Source organism: Bubalus kerabau, chromosome X, assembly GCF_029407905.1.
Source record: "Bubalus kerabau isolate K-KA32 ecotype Philippines breed swamp buffalo chromosome X, PCC_UOA_SB_1v2, whole genome shotgun sequence".
Classification (NCBI taxonomy): Eukaryota; Metazoa; Chordata; class Mammalia; order Artiodactyla; family Bovidae; genus Bubalus; species Bubalus kerabau.
This window is the reverse complement of record NC_073647.1, coordinates 108,979,552-109,006,869: the sequence shown is the minus strand read 5'-3', so window position 1 is coordinate 109,006,869 and position 27,318 is coordinate 108,979,552. Positions and strand designations below refer to the sequence as shown.

Genomic DNA, 27,318 nt, shown 5'->3' with positions numbered 1-27,318 from the left:
AGGCTCACTTGTTCAGTCGTGCTGTGGGGGGTGGATGGAGGGATGCTGCAAACAAATAACACTGGCGTGTGCTCGCAGTGCCTCAGCCACACTGGGTCTGCCCCTGCTCACGGCACGTGTAGCCTCCCTGCCCACACTGCTCAGGTTCTAAATTGCTCAGCCGGGAACCATCCATGGCTGGCCCTGGGCTGCCTGCACCTTCCAGTTCCAAGCCACTCAGGTTCAGGCACTCGGGTAGTCCTCAGAGGCGCAGACTCTCGGTTGGGCCTGCGTTTTGTGCCCTTCCCAGGTCCGAGCAGCTCAGGTGATGAGGTGTTTGGTGAGCACAATTGCTGCAACTTATCGCCTTCCCACCGCTCGGTTATCTAGGTGTACAACCGGCGCACCTTCTCAGGCAGATGTTGACCGTCCAGACCCCCAAGAAGTTTTAGTTAGCAAAGAAGCCTGCTTACAGTTTTATAGATAATGTCTCTCTGGGGCTGCGATTGCCCCCTTCCGGCTCTGGCTGCCTGTCACCGGAGGGGGATGGTCTGCAGCTGGCTATCTCTGTTCAGTCCTTTGTTCCTTGCATGGGCCTGGCGGTGTCTTAGGTTAGGGCTGGCTTTTCGCGTGGTAGATATCCCACAGTCTGGTTTGCTAGCCCAAATTATTTCGCTCAGATAGCGCTCAAGGTATTCAGGCCAGATCTTTACTCTAAGCGATGCAGCCTGCACCGCACCTCCCTGCCCAGCCCCCGCTTGCTAGTGGCGTGTGCTGGCGTCTGCGCTGCTTCTCCGCTGGGGGGTTACTGTAGGGCTCGCAATCTGCAGGGTTTTAATTGTTCATTTATTTTTCCTCCGTGTTATGTTGCCCTCTGTGCTTCCAAGGCTCGGCACAGATTCGGCAGTGAGAAGGTTTCCTGGTGTTTGGAAACTTCTCTCTTTTTATGACTCCCTTCCCGGGACGGAACTCCGTCCCTCCCTCTTTTGTCTCTTTTTTTGTCTTTTATATTTTTTCCTACCTCCTTTCGAAGACTTGGGTTGCTTTTCTGGGTGCCTGATGTCCTCTGCCAGTATTCAGAAGTGGTTTTGTGGAATTTACTCGGCGTTTAAATGTTCTTTTGATGAATTTGTGGGGGAGAAAGTGTTCTCCCTGTCCTACTCCTCTGCCATCTTAGCTCCTCCCTAGATTTTCTTTTTGTACCTCCAATTATGAGGCTCACTGCCTTCATTAAATGCAGTCCAATCAAGCTGAAATCTGACTCCCTGTAATCTCCACTCATTGGTCCTATTTTTGCCTCTTGAGGCATAGAATATGTCCAAATCCTCTCTTTCCTTTTCATCCATCCACCTGTCCATCCGTTTGTTGATTAAACATAAATTGAATCCATATGCCTGGACTGAACCATTTGGGGTATCAGAGACTGAAATAGATAAAGGAGAGTCCAGCCTTGAACTCACAGTCTAGTGAGGGACACTGACAATGTAAGAGATATAACTCTGTGAGATCAGTGCTGAGATAAATGAACAAAGGAGGTTGTGGAAGGCTGTTGAGGAACTAACCTTGCACAAGAAAGCTTCTTAATGAAGATAACAGCTGACCTGCATCTTGAAGAATGAATATAGACATTTGGCGGGTAAAGAATGGAAAATAAGGGAATGGCATATACTAAGTATGGTGTCTTGGGGGAACTAGAAATAGCTTACATTGGCTAAAGCAAAGTGTGTGGAGGACTAGAAGAGCAATGGGAGATGATGATGAAGAACTCATTCAGGGCACAATCATAACAGGCCATGTGTCACCTGCTAAAATATTTCATACATGCATGCTAAATTGCTTTAGTCATGTTCAATTTTTTGCAACCTCATGGACTATAGCTCACCAGTCTCTTGTTTCTATAGGGATTCCTCATGGACTATAGCTCACCAGTCTCTTGTTTCTATAGGGATTCTCCAGGCAAGAATACTGGGGTGGGTTGCCATGTCCTTCTCCAGGGTATCTTCCTGATGCAGGGATTGAACCTGCACCTCTTATGTTTTTACCACTAGCGCCACCTGCAAACCCAAAATATTTCATACTTTATCCTAAAAGATATGAGGAAATAGTGAAGGGTTTCAAGTAGAGGAATTCCATCTTCAGGTGTGCACATTAGAACTATCCTTCTTGCTACTAGTAAGGGAAAGTAAACTGTAAACAGAGTAACTTGTCACAAAGCTAGAGTGAGCATCCAAGGAAGAGAGATTGGAGGTCATTTGGGAAGATATTTAGAAGATATAGTGAAGGTATATATCTTCACTATATATACCTTATATATAGTGAGGTATATAGAAGGTATATACCTTCTATGAGGTACCTTCTAAGAGGTGGGGGTGATAGAAAGAGACACATCTAGGATGACTCTCAGATTCATTTAAGGCTCAGAAGTGAAAGGAAAATTAGAAAAGGAAAGATATATCCATTTGTATGCAGAGTTCCAAAGAAGAGCAAGGAGAGATAAGAAAGACTTCCTCAGTGATCAATGCAAAGAAATAGAGGAAAACAACAGAATGGGAAAGACTAGAGATCTCTTCAAGAAAATTAGAGATACCAAGGGAACATTTCATGAAAAGATGGGCTTGATAAAGGACAGAAATGGTATGGACCTAACAGAAGCAGAATATATTAAGAAGAGGTGGCAAAAATACACAGAAGAACTATACAAAAAAGATCTTTCTGACCCAGATAACCACGATGGTGTGACCACTCACCTAGAGCCAGACATCCTGGAATGTGAAGTCAAGTGGGCCTTAGGAAGCATCACTACGAACAAAGCTAGTGGAGTTGATGGAATCAGGAAAGGAGTAGGTCAAGGTTGTATATTGTCACCCTGCTTATTTAACTTCTATGCAGAGTACATCATGAGAAATGCTGAGCTGGATGAAGCACAAGCTGGAATCAAGACTGCTGAGAGAAATGTCAATAACCCCAGATATGCAGATGACACCACACTTATGGCAGAACTCAAAGAAGAACTAAAGAGCCTCTTGATGAAAGTGAAAGAGGAAAGTGAAAAACTTGGGTTAAAACTCAACCTTCAGAAAACTAAGATCATGGTATCCACTCCCATGACTTCATGGCAAATAGATGGGGAAACAATGGAAACACTGACAGACTTTATTTTCTTGGGCTCCAAAATCACTGCAGATGGTGACTGCAGCCATGACATTAAAAGACACTTGCTCCTTGGAAGAAAGCTATGCCCAACCTAGACAGCATATTAAAAAGTAGAGACATTACTTTGCCGACAAAGGTCCATCTAGTCAAAGCTATGGTTTTTGCAGTAGTCATGTGTGGATGTGAGAGTGGACTATAAAGAATGCTGAGCACCAAAGAATTTATGCTTTTGAACTGTGATGTTGGAGAAGACTCTTGAGAATCCCTTGGACAGCAAGGATATCCAACCAGTCCATCCTAGAGGAAATCAGTCCTGAAAATTCATTGGAAAGACTGATGCTGAAGCTGAAACTCCAATACTTATGCAAAGAACTGAGTCATTTGAAAAGACCCTGATGCTGGAAAAGATTGAAGGCAGGAGGAGAAGGGAACGACAGAGGATGAGATGGCTGGATGGCATCACCGACTCAATGGACATGAGTTTGAGTAAACTCTGGAAGTTGGTGGTGGACAGGGAGGCCTGGCGTACTGCAGTCCATGGGGTCGCAAAGAGTCAGACACGACTGAGTGACTGAACTGAACTGAACTGACTTAAGTAGATGATAATTCCATTCACTGAGATGTAGAATATGGGTAAAGAAGTTAGATCCTAAGAGATTAGAAGATGCCAGCCCTTCAGAAATCTAAAGCCAACATATGTTAAGTTATCCCAGTAAACACTTGATATATGTAAGCCATTATGACCCCTGGTCAAGATCTCCTGTTCCTCTTCTTCAACCATTTCTCACACCACAATTTCCAGTCCACTTATAAATCATTATCTTAAACTGTGTATTCTAGAACTGAATATAATGTAATAGACCTTGTTTGAGCACACAGAGGTAAGGAGTAAGGGGTTATACCGTTCAGATTCTCTTCAATTGTCTGATTTTGTAAACTTGAGCAAGGCCCCTCTCTAAGTCTCAATCTCCTCATCTTTATGATGAGGGATATTGTATTCAGTGAACTCTAAGAGCTCTTCCCAAGGGCACTGTCAGAATCTCTGTCTCCCATGGTTCTTTCTCCCTTCTTCCAGCAAGTGAAACTTGGCAGTCCTGATTATATAGACTGTGATCGTGAAAAGGTTCTGGAAGATTTTCTAAAGAGAATAGAGTGCTATGAGGTCAACTACCAACCCTTGGATGATGAACTGGATAGGTAAGAACCCAACACCACAAAGTATATGTCTGGATTCTTAGCCTGGTTTTGATGTCTTATAGGACCTGAAGAAATGCCTTTCCTCTCTGGGCCTCAAGTTTATTTGTAATATTAGGGAGCTACACTTGATCTGTCTTCAAGAGCCCTCCCAGCTCTAATTACCCACTACATGGTGATTCTTTGATGTGTAAGGTGTTCACAAGAGGATTGAAGTAATGTTTTACTGAAAAATATGGACATATTAGGACCCTGGTCTCTGGGGGAAATCCCTCTCCCCTATGGTTGCTACTATTATGTTCTCAAAAGTATTCTTCACATATGGATGACACTTCAGTTTCCAAAAGTGTTCACCTTTTTTTTTTTGTTTCATTGAATGCTCTTGGCACTCCAGTTAAGGAGGCTACAGTAGGTCTTACGATCAAAAATTTTCAAGAAGAGGAAATTGCATCTTAGGGAGCTTGAGCTTGCTCAGTCTTCTGCCACACAAGGCTAGGATTTTAATCACACATTCTGTCTCTTAATCATGTCTTTTTTCACAATGCATATGTACCTTTTTCAGTCACTATGTATTTGACTTCTTTGGGCTGTGGAGTATATAGTGGGTGTAAATAAGGGCAAAAAAAGTAGGTTGTATCCTCAGGTAGCTTCCATAGTGCTTTGATATATGAGAAGATGCATGAAAAATATGAAACTTTCATTCATAATACCAACTAAAGATTGGAGAGTTGTTAGCTGGAAGTACAGGGAAAATATCAGCTTTAGACATAAGAAGCTCACTTTCTTTCAAAATAGATTATGATAAGAAGAGACCCTGGTCACTCAGACCCTCTGGGCCTCAAGTAAGAAGTATAGGGAGGCTGCTGATAGTCATCACCACTCTAAGAAGTTTAAAGAGCATCCTTCCAGCTTTGTCCAACCAAAATCCCCAAGGTGAACATTGTTACTGCTTCACTTATTAGATGGGGAAACAGACATAGAGTAGGGCAAGGGCTTACCTGAGGCCACACAATGATTCAGTAGCAGAATATATACTCAAATTCCTATCTTCAAACTTCCATCATGGTTATCCCCTCCCATATACCTATATCATAAAAAGTGTCACATGATACTCAGTGCAAGGTGCATGACCTTATGTATGATTGTGAATATTGTTCACTGTGTCAGGTCAAGGGTACAATTGCTTTTCTCATCAAGCCATCTGTGCTGGAGTGAGGGAAACTTTTCCAAATTTCCACATAGGCAGTATATGAAAAGTTCGAAGGAGGAAGGCTAAAGTGAAAGAACAGCATTGAGAGAGCTCTAGCCTTTGGCCTACACTTCTGCAGGTACTCAGTGTTTCATGAATCAGTTCAGGTCTGAAGATAACTGATTCTGAAAGTTGGTTTTATCTAATCATTTTTCCATAAACAGACATTTACAATCCATGCATCAAGGCCCAAACCTAGTTGTGCACTAAGAATCCAAAGAGGGATAGGCTATCTGCTCTGATAGAATGACCACTTGGTTGAAGAAGACAATGAATATGCAGCTGGCCATAATTTGGGGATGGTAAAGCAAGTGGGGTGGGGGAACACAGAAGAGAGGATCCAGTCCAACTTGGAGGAAAAGATCTGGAAGAGCATGTTTACCAAGTATTTAGGGCACCAGCAAGGTAGAGACTACCAAAAATTAGAAATAAAAAAAGACAATCTTGAAAGCTTTTGATAGTTTGTATTGAGTTGGCCAGAAAGTTTGTTTGGGTTTCTCTGAACGAACTTTCTGGCCAACACAATATTTCAAAAACAGTATCAAGGTAGTGAAAACAGAAAAAATCTAACCAGAACTCAATGGAACCTCCTCATATTATAATATAGCTTATAATTTTTAGTATAAAGATGTCTCTCCCATCAGGAAGCTTCCATAAGCCTCTTATCCTTATTCATCAGAAGGCAGACAGAATGAAAACCACAAGCACAGAAAACTAAAAAAACTGATCACATGGACCACAGCCTTATCTAGCTCAATGAAACTATGAGCTACGCCATGTAGGGCCACCCAAGACGGACAGGTCATGGCGAAGAATACAGACAAAACGTGGTCCACAGGAGAAGGCAATGACAAAACACTTCAGTATTCCTGCTTTGAGAACCCCATGAACAGTATGAAAAGGCAAAAAGACGTGACACTGAAAGATAAACTCAACAGGTCGGTAGGTGCCCAATTTGCTACTGGAGAAGAATGAAGAAATAACCCCAGAAAGAATGAAGAGATGGAGCCAAGGCAAAAACAATGTCCAGATGTGGATGTGACTGGTGATGGAAGTAAAGTCTGATGCTATAAAGAACAATATTGCACTGGAATCTGGAATATTAGGTCACGAATCAAGGTAAATTGGAAGTGGTCAAATAGGAGATAGCAAAAGTGAACATTGACATTTTAGGAATCAGTGAATAGGAATAGATTGGAATGGGCCAATTTAATTCACATGACCATTATTTCTACTGCTAGGTGCAACAATCCCTTAGGAGAAATGAAATAGCCCTCAAAGTCAACAAAAGAGCCCAAAATGCAGTACTTGGCTGCAATTTCAAAAACGACAGAATGATCTCTGTTCATTTCCAAGGCAAACCATTCAACATCACAGTAATCCAAGTCTATGCCCCAACCACTAATGCTGAAGAAGCTGAAGTTGAGTGGTTCTATTATGACCTACAAGACCTTCTAGAATTAACACCAAAAAGATATGTCCTTTTCATCACAGTGGACTGGAATGCAAAAGTAGGAAGTCAAGAGATAACTGGAGTAACAGGCAAGTTTGGCCTTGGAGTACAAAACGAAGCAGGGAAAAGGCTAACAGAGTTTTGCCAAGAGAACGCACTGGTCATAGCAAACACCCTCTTCCAACAAAACAAGAGACAATGCTACACATGGACATCACCAGATGGTCAACACTGAAATCAGATTGATTATATTCTTTGCAGCCAAAAATGGAGAAGCTCTACACAGTCAGCAAAAACAAGACCAGAGCTGACTGTGGCTAAGATCATGAAATCCTTATTGCCAAATTGAGACCTAAATCGAAGAAAGTAAGGAAAATCACTAGACCATTCAGGTATTACCTAAATAAAATCCCTTACAATTGTACAGTGGAAGTGACAAACAGATTCAAGGGGTTAGATCTGATAGACAGAGTGTCTGAAGAACTATGGAAGGAGGTTCATGACATTGTACAGGAGGCAGTAATCAAGACCATCCCCAACAAAAAGAAATTCAAAAAGGCAAAATGGTTGTCTGAGGAGACCTTACAAATAGCTGAGAAAAAAAGAGAAGCTAAAGGCAAAGGAGAAAAGGAAAGACATACCCATCTGAATGCAGAGTTCCAAAGAATAGCAAGGAGAGATAAGAAAGCTTTCCTCAGTGATCAATGCAAAGAAATAAAGGAAAACAATAGAATGGGAAAGACTAGAGATCTCTTCAAGAAAATTAGAGATACCAAGGGAACATTTCATGCAAAGATGAGCACAATAAAGGACAGAAATGGTATGGACCTAAGAGAAGCAGAAGATATTAAGAAGAGGTGGCAAGAATACAAAGAAGAACCATACAAAAAAGATCCTAATGACCCAGATAACAATGATGGTGTGATCACTCACCTAGAGCTAGACATCCTGGAGTCTGAAGTCAAGCGGACCTTAGGAAGCATCACTATGAACAAAGCTAGTGGAGGTGATAGAATTTCAGTTGAGCAATTTCAATTCCTAAAACATGGTGTTGTTAATGTGCTGCATTCAATATGCCAGCAAATTTGGAAAACTCAGCGGTCACCACAGGAGTGGAAAAGGTCAGTTTTCATTCCAATCACAAAGAAAGGCAATGCCAAAAACTACCACACAATTGCATTCATCTCACACACTAGCAAAGTCATGCTCAAAATTCTTCAAGCAAGGCTTCAACAGCATGTGAACCATGAACTTCCAGATGTTCAAGCTGGATTTAGAAAAGGCAGCGGAACCAGAGATCAAATTGCCAACATCTCCTGGATCATAGAAAAATCAAGAGAGTTCCAGAAAGCATCTACTTCTGCTTTATTGACTACATCAAAGCCTTTGACTATGTGGATTACAATAAACTTTGGAAAATTCTTAAAGAGATCGTAATACCAAGCCACCTTACCTGCCTCCTCAGAAATCTGTATGCAGGTCAAGAAACAACGGTTAGAACCAGACATGGAACAAGGGACTGGTTCCATATTGGGAAAGGAGTATATCAAGGCTGTATATTGTCACCTTGCTTATTAATATGCAGAGTATATTATGTGAAATGACAGGCTGGATGAAGCACAAGCTGGAATCAAGATTGCTGGGAGAAATATCAATAACCTCAGATATGCAGACGACACCACCCTTATGGCAGAAAGCAAAGAAGAACTAAAGAACCTCTTGATGAAAGTGAAAGAGGAGAGTGAAAATGTTGGCTTAAATCTCAGCATTCAGAGAACTAAGATCATGGCATCTGGTCCCATCACTTCATGGTAAATAGATGGGGAAACAATGCAAACAGTGGCAGACTTTATTTTCTTGGGCTCCAAAATCACTGCAGATGGTGACTGCAGCCATGACATTAAAAGACACTTGCTCCTTGGAAGAAAGCTATGCCCAACCTAGACAGCATATTAAAAAGCAAAGACATTACTTTGACGACAAAGGTCCATCTAGTCAAAGCTATAGTTTTTCCAGTAGTCATGTATGGATGTGAGAGTTGAATTATAAAGAAAACTGTGCACCGAAGAATTGATGCTTTTGAACTGTGGTGCTGAAGAAGACCCTTGAGAGTCCCTTGGACTGCAAGGAGATCCAACCAGTCAATCCTGAAGGAAATCAGTCCTGAATATTCACTGATGCTGAAGCTGAAGCTCCAATACTTTGGTCACCTGATGTGAAGAATGCACTCATTGTAAAAGACCCTGATCCTGGGAAAGATTGAAGGCAGGAGGAGAAGTGGATAACAGAGGATGAGATGGTTGGATGGCATCACTGACTTGATGGACATGAGTTTGGGTAAGCTCCAGGAGTTGGTGATGGACAGGGAGGTCTGGTGTGCTGCAGTCCATGTTTCAAAGAGTCAGACTAGACTTAGCAACTGAACTGAACTGATGATTTTTAATTTAAAATATAAATTATGGGGGTATGCCGAGAAGAAATAGAAAATGTCATAGTTTTGGTGTGAACTACCTCTAAATGAGTCACATGATCCTGGGCTTAAAAAAATCTTTGTAGAGAGAGTGAATATACTGACTCTTGGAGGATAGATGCATAGGAGCTCAGCTTTGGAACCAGGGAAAGAACATCTTTTCAAGGAAAGAGAACAGTACCTTGTAAAGGTCTAGTTAAGTCTGAATAAAAAGTGGAGGAGTACAGAGAATATTTCAGCAAAAGCATTAAGGCTGAAATGAAACAAAGTTATGAGCATGGACATGGGACACTGAGGTGAGGCCAAGCACAGCCAACGTATGAAGGCACCTAGAATGTCACAATAAGCTAAAGAATTTGGAGTTTATCCTAGTGCCACTCAGAACCTAGTGTCAGGAACAAGACAACAAGGTGACATCAGACATTTTCCACCTAGGCTCTAAGAGTCATAGGTTGAAGAGTTTGACATCAGGCAAATCACTTCCTCTCTCTGTGTTTCAGTCTCCTCACCTATAAAACAGAGATTATAGTCTCCACTTCCTAGAATGGCTATGAGGATTTATGGAGTTTGAAACCTCCCACCCCTGCCAGATACACACACACACACACACACACACACACACACACACACACACGAAATGCTCAACAAATGCAAATGGCCTATGAGATGTAGGCGGTCAGAGACAGGCAGTCAGGCACAGTTGGCAGCTGCTTTTTTTTTTTTTTTTTTGCTTTATGCAATAGATGTTTATATCAGAGTATTAGGTGAGTTCTATTTTAAAATGTATTAGAAGGGCTAGATAATTTAAAGGGCCTACCTTTGCCAGAGTTCTTTAGTGACATGAAGAGATCTCCAGGTATTTCAGATATTTTTAAAGCATATTTGTAAGCATGACAGCAGATGCTCTGACCCTCAGACATGAAAGAACAGTGACCATACCCTGTGCCTGACTGCCTGTCCCTGACTGCTTCCAACATCTCATAGGACACTTGCATTTGCTTCCTGCTTGACTGTTGGAGGATTACTGTTTCTCTCTCAGTATGTCAGCAGTGTGAACCACAGAAGAGAGAATACTAGATGCATGGAGTGTAATGAATGAAAGTAAAAAAACAGTCTGGCTCAAACTGAGACTGAAGAAAGGAGACAAAGGGAGATGGTAGCAAGCAGTGAGCTCCTCAGGGTGGCCAGGAACCAAGTTTCTAGAACAGGTATGCAGAACAAGGCAAGGCTAGAGGAAAGGTAAGTGAGAGCTGTGTTATGGAGTAGGCTTGAAGGCAGGGTGTGTGGTTGGGGCTTTCTCTTGGGATCAGCTTCTCCAACATCAGCTCCTGAGCTGCCCTTGCTCCTGCTTGGACTGGCCCAGCCACCTGTCCTACATCAAGATCTTCGACGTGGGCACACGCTACATGGTGAATCGTGTGCAGGACCATATCCAGAGCCGCACAGTCTACTATCTCATGAACATTCACGTCACACCCCGCTCCATCTACCTATGCCGGCACGGTGAGAGTGAACTCAACCTCAGAGGCCGCATTGGAGGTGACTCTGGCCTCTCAGCTCGGGGCAAGCAGGTAGGGAAGGCCCCATAAATTCTGAAACGTTGACTGGGCTGGTTCAAGTGGGCCACAAGTTGGTGGGGTGGCTGCTGACTGGGTCCTGAGGGTGGAGGGACTCAGTGACAAGGTAAAAGCAGGTTCTGGCCACTCCTGCTCTTCCACCCCATTAACCACTCAGTCTTGACCCATCTCTGCATGGCTTCCACGTGCCACCAGCAACTCTGATGCTTTGGTCCTGGAACACCAGGCCTTCCCAGACCACTTGCTCCTCCAACCCCATTAAAATAAGTATTGTCTCTCCTGCCTAACTGGTCCCTTCATTTTTCTCACAACTCTGTGTCTTCATTTGTGCAGTTTCCACCATGGAGGCTGCCCTCCTCTGTCCCTTCTGTCAGCTGATGACCATCCTTTGCACAGACAGCTGCCCTGAAGTGCCCCACACTTGAATCCATCTTCTCCTGCATTACTCAGGGCTGATGCTATGCTCCCAAACCCCCACTGCAGGTCATCATAGAGTTGACTCTTGTCCCCCACCAGTCACCACTTCTTTCCTGCCCTCCCTTCTCCACCCTTTCCAGGACCCATCTCCTGCTCCATGGGCTGACCCAGGAAGCCCTCCCCTGTCCTCTCTTGCCATCCCAGGCAGGTCACTTGGGCGGCTCCATACCCCCCAGTTCTGGCCCATCTCTGAACTTCATGGTGGGAGTCTCTTTTCTGAGTGAGTGAGTGGAAGTTGCTCAGTCTTGTCCGACTCTTTGAGACCCCATGGACTATACACTCCATGAAATTCTCCAGGCCAGAATACTGGAGTGGGTAGCCTATCCCTTCTCCAGCGGATCTTCCTGACCCAGGAATTGAACTGGGGTCTTCTGCATTGCAGGCGGATTCTTTACAAACTAAGCTATAAGGGAAGCCAATGGTGGGAGTCTCTTCTTTCTAGTCAAGAATAATGACCTGTATGTTATACTTGCTGCCCAAATAAAGAGACACATTTTCCTGCATTTGACCCTCTCCCTGGGCTTGTTAAAGGGGCTTCCCAGGTGGCTCAGATGATAAAGAATCTATCTGCAGTGCAGGAGACCTGGGTTCGATCCCTGGGTTGGGAAAATCCCCTGGAGAAGGGAATGGCAACCCACTCCAGTATTCTTGCCTGGAGAATTCCAAGGACAGAGAAGCCTGGCTGGCTACAGTCCATGGGGTCACAGAGATGGACACGACTTGAGTGACTAACATTTTCACTTTCACTAGGCTTGTTAACATAGGTATTGTTCTTGTTAGGAGGATGACTTGGGGTGGGATAAGAGGGAAATGAGGTGCAGGAGGGAAGAAGCTCCCTCTTTTATTGGACACCTCTGCACATTCATGGCACCATGTACTTCCATATGTGTGGCCTCATTTAATCTTCACAACTCTGTGGGGTGGGCATTGCCATCACTGATTTATGGAAGAGGAGGCTGAGGCCCAGACAGGAACAAGAAGTGGCCTCTGGTCACACATTCAGTAAAGGACAGAGCCAGGACTGAAAACCAGGCCTTCCTGCTTGCCCCTCAGCCTCCCCCACTGCAGAGCTGGCAGTGTTGCAGGCAAGTCATCATACCAGAAACCTCAGTCCTCCTGGCTCCTTTTCTGTTACTTTCAGACTGGTAGTATCCCCTCAAGGTGGACTCTGACTTCTGACTATTACCTCTCTCACTCCTCAGAGCAGAGTCAGAGGCCATAGAGATGCCACCCAAGCCTGTGGCACCACCTACAGCCAGAGGTCTCTTGGTTGGGGCTGTCCATGGCCTTGCCCACACAACTAAGCACCCAGTTTGGACACATGGCCATGTCCATACAATATGCCTCCTTAAACAGAAATGTGTACATGTACATGCACATGCCTGGCTCCAACTTTCATGCTAAAGAGTACAGTGCAACATGCATGGTTTCCAAAGTATTTTCCCATCAACAGTCATCCACAATCGAGCACAGTAGCTCTCACTATGTAATAGAGAGCACTCTGGTGGCTCCCCGTCTACTATCTAATGTGACACTCACAGAAACCAGGCTGGGTGAGCTAATGTTGTTTGCATGCCACAGTCAGGAGATACAAACCCAGGGTGGGCCCAAGATATGCCCCCAGGCCACAAGGGGACCCTGTGATGGAGCTGGGGTGGATTAAACCCCATCACTTGTCTCCCAATCAGGACTCCTTCCACCAGAGCACACTGACTGTTGACTCATAATCCATAATTAGAATGTGTGGACACAATGCCTATATTTGTACATAAAAATGTGTGCCTGTATCTGTACATTTGTGCAGATGTTCCCCACACATCATCTGTGATTAAAAACATGCCTATCTGCAGAAGAAGAGTGAATCAGTTGCTCATCTGCACTTCCACAAACCTAAGTGGTTCCTTTTGGTGCTGTCACTGTTTCCCTCACTGGACGGGCTGTCTTTATATATATATTTTTTTTTTAATTGGAGGCTAATTACTTTACAATATTGTATCGGTTTTGCCATACATCAACATGAATCCGCCACAGGTGTACATGCGTTCCTTATCCTGAACCCCCCCTCCCACCTCCCTCCCCATACCATTCCTCTGGGTCATCCCAGTGCACCAGGCTGTGTCTTGAGAACTGGCCACCCCAGCACCCAGCACATGCCCACACACACTCAGTAAATATTTTAATGCCCTTAGAATCTTAGTACCAGGTCCCCTGCTCAAGCAATGACCTTTCACAAGGTCAAAGAGAAATGTCCCCCACATCCCACCCACATACACATCCAGACCACACTCTGAGTACCCAGAATCCTAGAATTTCCTGCCCAGAGTCTGCTTCCAGTAGCTATATGGGGCCTATCCAAGAGTCTGTTCACATGAGAACAGGACATGTCACAAAATCTTTCACACCTAGGGAAAGGAATGGCCAAGGGGGTCACTGTTTGTATGTCATGGGGATTGGTGGAGATATGGTATAGACAGAATTTGTTCCTGTGACTGGATTATTCATAAGCATGTACTTAAGATGCCTAGGAGTACAGGATGTAGCAGAAATGGGAAAAGAAGGGAGGTGAACTATAAGTGGAGTGCTTCCATTTGTACTTTTGTCCCAGGCCCACAAATGTTAGAAGTGAGCTGTTTGAATGAATGAATAACCAAGCAGGAGGTTCTATGAACAAGCTTCAGTGAACACACACACACACATATGCACATATACACACATAAATACACATATTCTTTTCTATTCCCTTGGTCCTTAGTCATGTGGGCAAGAATATGACTTTTTGTAAATTGGAAACATTTAAACTCTACTCCTCCTTGTTGATTATCACTCCATTATTTGTGGTAGATCTAAATTTATTCTCACGGTCACCTTGTATTCTTTCATCTCTCTTTCTCCCATCCTCTCCTCCTTTGCACCCCCACTCCTCAGTATGCCTATGCCCTGGCCAATTTCATTCAGTCCCAGGGTATCAGCTCACTGAAGGTGTGGACCAGCCACATGAAGAGGACTATCCAGACAGCTGAAGCCTTAGGCATTCCCTATGAGCAATGGAAGGCCCTGAATGAGATTGATGCGGTGAGATGGAGGGGGATGGATTCCCTGGTGGGTGGTGACTCTAGACTTATCCCCTGGGTTGCCTTTACTCTGCCTCATATGCAGAACCTAATTAATTCAACAAGCTTTTCTTGTGCTAAACACTGTTCTGTGCCTTGGGGATCCAGTGAAGTCCAGAACAGACAAGGTCTTCACTCTCATGGAGCCCAAAGTTAGACAGTGAATAAGACATTGCATTGCATGCAACAAAAGTTTGTGAGAGGGGAAATACAAGGATCTGCAGAGTCTCAGAAGGTGAGGATATTCTTGACAAGACAGTGGTAGAAGATTTAGAAGGAAAATTTCCTAGAAGCAGGCAAAATGGACTGGGGTAAGGGAATAATTTTAGTTCAATGAATAAGGAACAGTTCATGTGAAAGCCCAGAGGTGATAATAGAGCATGGCATGTTCAGGGAACTGAGGGAAAACAGCAGAGAGTCTGAGGTGATTGTAAGGTCTGGAGAGAAGGGAGATGAGGTTGGAAAAGAAGAGAGCTTATAGGGCTTTATAGTCCATATTAAGGGATTTGGATGCTACCCTAAAAATGGGAAAACATTGATGTGGTCTAAGTCAAGGAGGAGTGGGCTACCATGTGCAAAATAGATAACTAGTGGGAAGCTGCTGTATAGTACAGGGAACTCAGATTGGTCCCCTGTGATAACCTAGAGGACGGGGGTGGGGGATGGGAAGGAGGCTCAAGAAGGAGGGGATATATGTATACTTAAAGCTGATTCACTTTGTTGTATAGCAGAAATCAATGCAACATTGTACAACAATTATCTTCCAATTAAAAATTATTTTTAAAAAATTTACCTTCCTCGCCAAAAGGAGGAGTGGGCTGAATGTGATTCACATTTTCTTAAAGACCATGCTGTGAAGACTCCACCCATGACTCCATCATGATCATGTCTGGAGGCTAGGTGGGAAGAGGGCCAGAATGAGAATGCATACCAGTATGGAGATGACTGCATTAGTCTAGGCAAGAAGTGAGGGTGTGATGGACCAGATGTGTATTGGAGATGAAATGAAGGAAAAACTTAGTGAATATTTCATCTGACCCTCATGACATGACAGTCTTTCTTTAGAGTCAGGTTTTTCTATGAGCTCTTTAAGAAGATATTTCCTCTCCATTGTCTCACCTGCACTATAGGCACATTTACATCAGGTAGCAGCCCACAGATTATGATTGTTAGATACTAAAGTAAAAGCTTCACCACAGATGTAGATAACTTCTGTGTAGGTAGGTTAACCTGATTGCCTGCTAGATAAATACAGGAAGTATGTGTGTGCATGCATAATAACATATATACTCAACTATAGATGTATAGAGACACACATATTTAGAAAACAGATATACAACTTTGTTATACATATCACATATATTATTATAAAATACATGTGAGACAACTTTTCATCATAATAGTTCAGTTATTGTTTGTTTATGGCACACATGTGGTATAAGCATTTATTGGATCCCTACTCCATTTCAGACTCTAGAATAGTGCTAGAGAGAGAGATTGGTTTCTGTCTTCATTATTTTCAGAAAAAAAAATAGGCTAGTCAGAGGAATACAGAACAGCATGTGTGATGCAGACTCTGATAGGCTAGAATGTGGGCATCTGACCCAGCCATGATCTGCCTGGAGGAAGTGATGCCTACTTAAAACCTGAGAGTTGAGTAACAGTGAGCCAAGTAGAGAGGATCAGGAATCATGCAAAGAAAGCAGCATAAGCAAAGAGGGAATTGTGTATGTGTATAGAGAAGGCAATGGCAACCCACTCCAGTACTCTTGCCTAGAAAATCCCATGGACAGAGGAGCCTGGAAGGCTGCAGTCCATGGGGTCGCTGAGGGTCGGACATGACTGAGCAACTTCACTTTCACTTTTCACTTTCATGCAGTGGAGAAGGAAATGGCAACCCACTCCAGTGTTCTTGCCTGGAGAATCCCAGGGATGGGGGAGCCTGGGATTAATTAATCTAAGCAATATTAATTATAGAGTAATATATTCCATTGATTGTTTTTTAAGTGTGTCTTGTACATTCTATACTAGTCTCTTTTACATATATTATCTCTAATATTCAAAATACTGTTTTGAGATAGTTATAATTATCCTCATTTTGCAAATGAGGAAAATAAAATTCAAAGAAGTTAGGCGATTTTCTTTAAGTCACAGGCAACAGATTCCCAGCATGCCTCAGAATAGAAAGCCAAAGCCAATCTGGAAGGACTTTGTGAATATATAGAGTGCACTTTCTCCCATGGGCAGTGTCAGATGCAGGTTTTACACTGCCTATCTTCTTGTAGGTTGGGGCAGGGGTGAACCTAACTCCTAAGAAAAGCCTGGTTGGTGGCTCAAAAGACAACCAGAGCCCATTGCTTCACTACAGGAAGGTCTAATTGGAATCTACCAAACCAGAAGGGAATCTTATAAACCCAACATCGATCCCACCTCTAACAACAGACACCTCACTTCTGTGGATTTCTTAGTGAGAACTCATTCTTTAAGAGCCCTTAATTCCTTCTTTGGGTCAGGAGAGTGTATATCCCCAAGGACCACTTTGAAACTGAGGAATTTGCTAATTCTTGCCTTCTGAGAGAGGTCTGTGGATACCTATTTCTTTATCTGCCAGAGGTCCTGGAGAAGAAGTGTAGGCAGGAAGGATGGGAAATGTGATAACATTGAAAAGCCCTGTTGTGGATATGTACATACACATGCACTTGTGTACACAGTCACAGACATCCACCACAGGTATGTTTACACTCACAGATATGCATTTCACAGACACATAGACTAACTAGTCAAGCACAGGTTTCCTCTCAGACACATCTACCAATCATATGTGCACCGTTCATGCACACACACACACACTTACAGACAGACACACCTAGAGGTACATATCACATTCACTGTAGATACGCATGCAATCTTTGCATATATTTACATCACACAGATACATAGAGGCATACCATGGACACACTAACAGTACAGACATACAGCCTCAGCCATATTACCACAGATTCACACAGACCTCAGACATAGACACATAGATACTCACACATATATTTATAGATATACACATTTCAGAGACACACACACCACAGACACACTGAGACCCACATGAAGAGACAGACCACAGAGACACCTATGCACACACATTCTTAGATGATGAGACATCCTTTATATACATACATATACTCATACTTATATATATATACTTACATATATATGCTGACTACCATTACAAGCATTACTACCATTACCATTACTACAAATGCACAACCAATAGCATAAGACCTTAAACATACCAAAAATACACATCATGAGCAAGCTATACACACACACAGTCACAAATTCTTAAACCCACAAATTTATAAAAATACACATATATATACAATGTACACCTATAAACCTGCTAGGATAATCATAGAGAAACACCACAGATACCCACCATGCACTCAGCCTGAACACACCCAGGCACATGCACTCATTCTCACATCCACACAGCTACATACCTTGTGCACACATATACACATATACCAGACAACAAATAGAATGTATTGTCTCCTTCCATAGGGGCAGTAAAGTGAAGTAGTGAAAGTGTTAGTTGCTCAGTTGTGTCCAACTCTTTGCAACTCCATGGACTATAGCCCACCAGGAAGAAGAGGTGGCAAGTATACAAAGAAGAACTATACAAAAAAGGTCTTAATGATGCAGATAACCACAATGATGTGGTCACTCACCTAGAGCCAGACATCCTGGAGTGTGAAGTCAAGTTGGCCTTAGGAAGCATTACTACCAACAAAGCTAGTGGAGGGGATGGAATTCCAGTTGAGCTATTTCCAATTCTAAAAGATGATGCTATTAAAGTGCTGCACTCAGTATGTCAGCAAATTTGGAAAATTCAGCAGTAGCCACAGGATTAAAAGGTCAGTTTTCATTCCAATCTCAAAGAAGGGCAATACCAAAAGGACTACCATACAATTGTGCTCATGTCACATGTTAGCAGGATAATTCTCAAAATCCTTCAAGCTAGGCTTCAACAGTATGTGAATCGAGAACTTCCAGATGTACAAGTTTGGTTTAGAAAGGGCAGAGAAACCAGAGATCAAATTGCCAACATGTGTTGGATTGTAGAAAAAGCAAGGGAATCCCAGAAAAATATCTATTTCTGCTTCATTGGCTATGCAAAAGCCTTTGACTGTGGATCACAACAAATTGTGGAAAATTCTTCAAGAGACGGGAATATCAGACCACCTTACTTGTCTCTTGAGAAACCTGTATGAATGCCAAGAAACAATAGTTAGAACTGGATATGGAGCAATAAAGTGAAAGTGAAAGTGAAGTCATTCAGTCGTGTCCGACTCTTTGCGACCCCATGGACTGTAGCCTATCAGGGTCCTCTGTCCATGGGATTCTCCAGGCAAGAATACTGGAGTGGGTTGCCATTTCCTTCTCCAGGGGATCTTCCCAACCCAGGGATCAAACCCGGGTCTCCCGCATTGCGGGTGGGCACTTTATCGTCTGAGCCACCAGGGAAGCCCACATGGAACAATGGACTGGTTCAAAATTGGGAAAGGAGTACGTCAAGGCTGTATATTGCTACCCTGCTTATTTAACTTATGTGCAGAGTACACCATGCAAAATGCTGGGATGGATGAAGCACAAGCTGGAATCAAGATTTCTGGGAGAAATATCAACAATCTCAAGTATGCAGATGATACCACTCTAATGGCAGAAAGCAAAGAGGAAGTAAAGAGCCTTTTGAGGAGGGTTAAAGAGGAAAGTGAAAAAGCTGGCTTAAAATTCAGCATTCAAAAACTAAGATCATGGCATCTGGCCCCATCACTTCATGGCAAATGGATGAGAAAAAAGTGGAAAGAGTGACAGACTTTATTTTCATGGGCTTCAAAATCACTGTAGATAGTGACTGCAGCCACGAAATTAAAAGACACTTGCTCCTTGGAAGAAAAGCTATGACAAACATAGACAGTGTATTAAAAACCAGACATCACTTTGCCGACAAAGTGCATATAGTCAAAGCTATGGTTTTTCCAGTAGTCATGTATGGATGTGAAAGTTGGATCATAAAGAAGACTGAGTGCTGAAGAACTGATCCTTTCAAATTGTGGTGCTGGAGATGACTCTTGAAAATCCCTTGGAAAGCAAGGAGATCTAACCAGTCAATCCTAAAGGAAATCAGTCCTGACTATTGATTGGAAGGACTGATGCTGAAGCTGAAGCTCCAATAATTTTGGCCACCTGATTTGAAGAGCTGACTCATTGGAAAAGATTCTGATGTTGGGAAGGATTGAGGGCAGGAGGAGCAAGGGGTGACAAAGATGGTTGGTTGGTGGGGTGATGAGAGGGTTGAATAGCATCATCAAGTCAATGGACATGAGTTTGAGCAAACTCCAGAAGATAGTGAACAACAGGGAAGCCTGGTGTGCTGCAGTTCATGGAGTTTAAAATAATTGTACTCGACTAGTGACTGAACAACAACAGACAGCAGACCCAAACCTAGAGGTGTGTTAGCAGAAACCCAGGTGCTTGTGTGCTAATGTTCCACAATCATTGGCCTCAGAACTACGGTAAAGGCTGTGGAGATTTCAACTTGTGAAAACTTTTGTCCCCAAATAATTTTTCTCAGGGTGTCTGTGAGGAGATGACCTATGAAGAAATCCAAGAACACTACCCTGAAGAATTTGCACTGCGAGACCAAGATAAATACCGCTACCGCTATCCTAAGGGAGAGGTAAGATTTGGAGGGGTGGCCAGACTCTTAGGACTCCTCCCCGGTATCTTTATTCCAACTACCAGGATTCCATATTTCCCCAGACAGCTTTAGAAACAGGGTAAATCAAATTTTGCATCTTCCATCCCACAAAGCACATGATTATCTGGCCCTTGGCTCTCTCATTCTTGGCTATAAGCAACATATTCCTCTTTTTAAAGGCTGTACATTTGCCCATTTATTTCCTTCTTTCAGGAAAGCTCACTTTATCCTAGACTTTGTCTTTAATATTCTTTAACTAATGGCATCTGAAATATTTTAATGTACTTTAATTTTCTGACACTTTATTGCCAAGTTGCCTAAAGTTCCAGCCTTTCTGGACTGTGAGTTGGAGTCCCAAGTAACAATGGCTAATGGCTTAACCAACTCTTCTTCCACCATATGAGCCAGATTATCAGTTCCCTATTCCCATGCAGTGGTGAATCCTCATTGTTTCAACCTAGCCTCCATTTAGCCAGTTTCACATGTTAGAATATTTATTAGTCATACTCCATTTCTGATACAGATTCCTGGGGGAAATTATCAGAAAGCAGAATATTAGAGAAGATGAAATGATAGATATCCTGTGTTACAAAGCACTTTAACATTTGTATTTTCATCTTCAGAAATGACATTATGAAGTCAGTGACTGTGCCCTCATTTTCCTTTTCATATTTTAAGGCTATATTATCAGAGGCATACAAATTTAAAGCAATTATATCTCCTATGTAAATTGTATATTTTATAATATAGTGAGCAAGCCTCTTTTCCCCCTAATAATGCTTTTTATATGATATTAAAATTTTATCTGCTCAGTATTTGGTTAGTTACTTACTTTCAACTTCTCTGTGTAGTTTTGTTTTGTTTCCTATAGACAACATAGAGATGGGTTTTGTTGGTTTTAATAAACACTGGAAATATATGACTTTTGAATGGCAAGTTTGGTATACTTTTATTTTAATTACTGACTTATGTGAATTTATTTCTATTCTCTTATTTTGAGCTCTCTAGGCTTGGTTATTTTTTGTCTTTTCCTCCCTTCTTTAGAATTGATAAAATTTTCCATCTATGTTTGAGTTATGCAATCTCTTTCCATTCTTTTGGAGTTACTCTTAACATTTTAATATGTATGACTGACAAAATCTAAAAATCAATATCTCTACCTGCCTCCTGAATCAATATAAAAACTTTACAACTCTGGTCACTCCCTCTCTTATATTGTTTGTTGTTTTTTATTTTACTTACTTCAAACTTGTGTCTTATTCCCTAAATGAATTATTATTCTTAGTATTAAATTTATTATTGTAAGCACAGCTTACTCAGTGAGTGTTAATTGAATGAATGCTTGCTGAAGCACTTCAATTTATACCAGTCTATCAGAATACATCACTATTTGTCCCTATAATGCCAACATATTGTATTTTGGGGTTAAATTGACATTACCAAAGTAAAATTATTATGAATTCTAGATAAAATAGAATTATTTCCAAACAATTAATAAACTTTGTACCCACATAGATGGATTTTTTCTTTTTAAAAAATTTTATTGGATTATAGTTATAGTTGATTTACAATGTTGTATCACATATACATATACTTATTCTTTTTCGGGCTCTTTTCTCATATAGGTTATCACATAATATTGAAGAGTTCCTTGTGTTATTCCATTGGCTCTTACTGATTATCTATCTTATATGTAATTGTGTATGTCTATTAATCCCAAGTGCCTGACTTATCCCCCCTCCCACATTTTTCCTTTGGTAACCATAAGCTTGTTTTTGATATCTGTAAGTCTGTTTCTGTTTTCTAAATAAGACTATTTATATCATTTTTAAAATTAGATTCTACATATATGTGATGTCATATAATATTTGTCTTTTTCTGTCTGACTTCAGATAATCTCTAGGTTCATCCATGTTACTGTAAATGGCCTTATTTCATTCTTGTGATGGCTGAATAATATTCCTTTGTATATGTTAATTAATATATACACAATTAAATTTATATGTATACAATGGAATATATTAATATTCAATTCATCTGTTTATAGACATTTAGGTTCTTCTTCTCCATTCATTCATGTTGATAGACATTTAGGTTGCTTCCATGTCTTAGCTTTTGTAAATAGTGCTACAAAGAACATTGGAGTACATGTATCTTTTTGAATTATGGTTTTCTCCAGATAAATGCCCAGGAGTGGGATTGCTGGGTCACATGATAGTTCTATTTTTAGTTTTTTTAAGGAACTCCATCCCCATTCTGTTCTCCTAGATGGATTTTATATAGTAGAAATTGGGGGAAATCACTTATCTAATTAAAATATAATTTTTACTAGCTAAAAAAATATTGTATATAGTCAGTGTTTATTTAGATTAAACCACATATTTACCAACTCCTTTGATCATTCTTTCATGTTACATCTCAGGTTTTCCTTCTGAGTTAAATGTCTATCATTTTTTAGAATTTTCTTTAGGAGGATCTGTTGGTAGTAGACTCACCTTTCCTTTTGTCTAAAAATGTCTTTTGGAGGGGTGGCCCTCAATCCTAGATGGTACTTTGGCAAGGTATAAAACACTAGGAACACAATTTTCTCTCTGGAGTTATCATCCCCACTGTCTTCTGGTTTCTAACATGGCTAAGAAGTCTCCTACAAGTCTAATTGTTATTTCTTTTCTCTCTGGCTGCTTTTAGGGTCTTTGGGTCTCTATTGCTTTTAAGTTTCACTCTGATATGTCTAAATATTAATTTCTTTTAATTTATCTTGCTCAGAATTAATTGGAATTCCTAAATCTGAGAATTGAGATTCTTTATCAATTCTAGAAAATTCCCAGGCATTATATCTTTAGCTATTCCTCTCTCATATTTTCTTTATTATCTCCTTCTAGAAATTCAACTAGATATGTGTTAGTTTTACCTCTATGCTTCATGTCTCCAAACTTCTTATTTTCGATCTCATTGCTACATTCTGAGTAATTTCTTCAGCTCTGTCTTCCAAAACATTTTATTTAATGCTCTGCATACTCTATCCATTGAGATTTCCATTTTAATGAATATATTCTTCATTTATAAAAATTCTACTTAATTCTTTTTCAAATCTGGATCTTATATTCAATAGCATCTTATTTCTTCCTTGCATTTTTGAGTCAATCTTTTACTTCTCTAAAAATCTCAAGAATATTTATTTTATATTGTGGATCCTTTATCTTAAGTTGTTAGAGTTCTTGTTGTTTCTGCTTATTTTTACTTATTATAGCTTATGTTCTGTGTATGTTATATGAGCCTCGGTTTGGCAAAAATTTATCTGTGGAAAATCCATGCAGCCTCAGTTGAGAGAATCTAGAGAGAATTTACATTTGCTTCTTCCAGACACTCCTGGAAGCAAATGACTTGAAATCACTTTTTATTAAACTCTCAGCTTAGCATTTTCTGAAACACATGGGTAATATAATTCTGAACCACAAATCTATCTAACAATATGTTTGGGGTTATACATTCTTAGTGGAGGCTTTTCCTAATTTTTTCCACCAAAAGTGAGGCAGAGATATACTTTCTTATTGTTTCCCTTTGCCTGTGGATATATTTCTTAGTTTATAATTTTATTGAGGATGTAGTCCTTTGAAGGTCTCAGATTTATCTGAGAGTCTAAGTCCCAAATCCCTACCCTATATACACCTAAGGTTTCATCTCATATTTCTATTATGTTTTAAAAGCTCAAGGCTCTTGAATACTGTGATTGGCAAATGTCCCCATGGGAATTATGGCTTCTCTATCCATTTATCACTCTTTTCCCCAAGTTTTTCTTCATTTGGGAACCCTATATTCATAATGTTTTGTTTTCTTGAAAGATCAGCAATGCAAACATTTATTTTATCCAGCTTTTCTAGGGATTTTTTAGTGGAAAGTTTTATTATTGTTATTGTTATCTACTCCACTATATTGATTGCCCCATTTAATAGATGAAAAAGTAAGGCCCCAGGAAGGAAGGGAGTGAGTTGACCAAGGTCATACTGCTGACTAACAACTGAACTGGCACCAAAATCAAGTTTTCCTGATTCCTGGTCTAGAGTTCTTCTCCTCAGGGCAAATGTGCCTCATCGCCCCTTCTTACCCAAATGTTTCTCTCCCTTTCAGTCTTATGAGGATCTGGTCCAGCGTCTGGAGCCAGTTATAATGGAGCTAGAACGGCAGGAAAATGTATTGGTGATCTGCCATCAGGCTGTCATGCGGTGCCTCCTGGCCTACTTTCTGGACAAGAGCTCAGGTACCACTTTTCTCTCTGTTCCTGGCATGGGAGCTGCATGTAAGTTGAGACTCTGACAACAGAAACTGGTGGTTTTTATCTTAATAGTTAAGAGTACAGTATTTAGAACAAGGGTGCATGAGTCCAATTTCTTACTCTGTCTCGTGATACCTTTGGCAAATTACTTTAACCTCTCCCTGGTGGCTCAGTGGTAAAGAATCTACCTACAGAGCAGGAGCCACAGGAGATGTGGGCTCGATCCCTGGGTCAGGAAGATCCCCTGGAAGAGAGCACAGGCAACCCACTCCAGTATTCTTGCTTGGAGAATCCCATGGATGGAGGAGCCTGACAGGCAACAGTTCATGGGGTCACAAAGAGTCAGACACAACTAAAGCAACTTAGCAGGCATCAGGCTCTGTTCTCAGTTTCCTCATCTGTAAAAAAGAATGATTAAGTTTAAATAAATTAATATATGTATAGAGCTTAGAACAGTTCATGACACAAAGTATGGGCAATATAAGTATTAGCTGCTACTATTAATATCAGTGTTATTATGAGTTAACATTTTCAAAGCCAACCTTAACAGTCTTTTTCAACCTGAGAAAGCTGAGCCAGTATTTCTCAGAGACATGCTGTCATCAGGTGGAATGGGACTTCTTGTGACTTTTTTTTTTTAACTTTTTGGCCACATCATGCATGTGGCATGGAGGCCCTTATTTCCCTGACCAGGGATCCAACATGCCCCCTGCAATGGAAGCATGGAATCTTAACAACTGGACCACCAGGGAAGTCCCTAATGTCTTGATTTTGATTATAGGTTTCTGTCTTTGCTCTAGGGATGATTTCTCAAAGATAGTGGTGTTTTGATTTTTAAATGATAATTTCTTTTTATTAAAAAATCTGGATATTTTAATTTACGGAGTATCTACACACTGATTACAAATTGCAAGCTAGGGCAGCTGGCCTGGCAAGGGACTATCATGTCACCTCCAGGTGTGAAAGTCTATTTCTGACATGGAGGCTGAAGTGTTGGCATCTCCAGGATACTGGAGTAAGGATGTATGAGAACAGTGCAAAGTCATATTTGAAGTATACAATGTCCTGCAGACTTGGATCTTTTCTATGATGCTAGCTTTCAAAGGGCTCTATAATATGGAGTCATCTAGAATTGGAACTGGGGGGACTTGAGAACTTGACATTGGACAAGTAATTTCCTTTGGTTGGTCCTCAATCTCCTCAATGGAAAAAAGGTGACAGGGGATGGGGTGGTGCTGCTGGATTTCTGATGCTGTTCACATCTCTACTGCTCAGTACTATTTCTGAGACTGTGAGGCTGGCCCTGTAACCCTGACTATGCAGAAGAGGAAATAGAGGCTCTGAGAGATGAAGTGACTTACCCAAGATCATAGGGCTCAGTGGGGCAGAGAGAGGCACTAATCTCAGGTGCATTCCAGAGGCACCTTATCTCAGACACATGTGGGGTTCATGGGAAGCACATGCATCTCCCATTTGCACACTGCTTTACCCACATACTACCTGCTTTCATGAACAGGCCATGCCAGCTTCTCACAGCTGTCCTAAGAGCTGGCTAGGCAGGACTGGGCACATGCTCTTTACTGCTATCACTAAGGTAAGGAAACTGAAACTCAGGAAGATGCTGTGACTGAGAACTCCGATCCATAGGACCTCAGAGCTGGGTCCAATCCTGTGCTATAAGAGATAAGATCTTTGAGGACCAGAAAAAGAAAAGGTAGGGTCGAGATCACTTGTCTAGGCAGTGGCAGAACTGAGTCAGAGACCTCAGGCAAGTTGCTTCCCTTCTCTGAATCTATTTTGTCATGCATGAAGTGAGGAACAGTAACTCCCATAGAGTGTTAGTGAGAATGGAGTAAGGTAGTGGACCAAAAGCACTGGACCCAACACCTGAAGATGATGATGACAAAGGCAAGGAGGAACAGATTGGTTGCCCAGGAAATCTTATGTGTCAGGAGGCTGGGTGGGCTGTGGCAGGCCTGAAAAGCCTAGCATGACCCTCAGGGCCAGGGAGGCCATGACGGGCGGGTTCTGGCTCAATGAAGGGAGATGGAAAGCTGAATATGTTTCCTGGGTGATCAGGAGGGTGGGTGTTTACAGATAGGAATGAGAGGTGGGAGTGTCACCACACACCACTGTGCATCCCTCAAAGGCAATGGCAGCAGACTGCAGTGGTCAGAACACACATTTGGGCTCAAAGCAACCTGGGTTCCAGTCCCAGCACTGCCACATTCTGGCTGTGGGACTCAGGGCAAATGTCTTCCCTCTCAGAGCCTCAGGGTCCTCATCCATGGAATGTGCCTGGTCATCTGTTCCCTTGAGGCTATCTGGTGATTGCCGTCAAGGCCACGCAAGTCATAGCATGCAAATCATCAGGAACTGAACACAAGTGAATCAGTGAATACTTGTCCATCAACAAGTGTCCAGGGAGTCAGAGGGCACAGGCCTGGGCTGGGAAGAAAGCTGCAAGAGCTGCCAAGGTGCATGCACACCTCAGCCAAGGCCCTGGCACATAGTAGGGCCTCAGAAAACACTGGCTGGGACCTGTTGTGACCTTTGGGGTGGGGGACTCTGTGGAAGGACTGAGTATGGGTGGGAGGGAGGCTTGTCTTGGTCTCATGTCTGCCCTGC

General features: G+C 41.9%; 1 protein-coding gene across 5 annotated transcripts in view; it reads left to right on the top strand.

Annotated features, from left to right (window-relative positions):
* PFKFB1 (6-phosphofructo-2-kinase/fructose-2,6-biphosphatase 1) overlaps window positions 1-27,318 on the top strand; it is a 108,387-nt gene that overhangs the window by 78,323 nt on the left and 2,746 nt on the right. For 4 of the 5 annotated variants that reach the window (XM_055565025.1, XM_055565023.1, XM_055565024.1 and 1 more), the window contains 5 exons: window positions 4,208-4,329; window positions 10,862-11,069; window positions 14,478-14,624; window positions 20,292-20,396; window positions 24,546-24,675. In XM_055565025.1, coding sequence (XP_055421000.1) covers window positions 4,208-4,329; window positions 10,862-11,069; window positions 14,478-14,624; window positions 20,292-20,396; window positions 24,546-24,675 — 712 coding nt within the window. The remainder of the gene's footprint in view (window positions 1-4,207; window positions 4,330-10,861; window positions 11,070-14,477; window positions 14,625-20,291; window positions 20,397-24,545; window positions 24,676-27,318) is intronic. The other variant, XM_055565026.1, reaches the window with a different exon arrangement.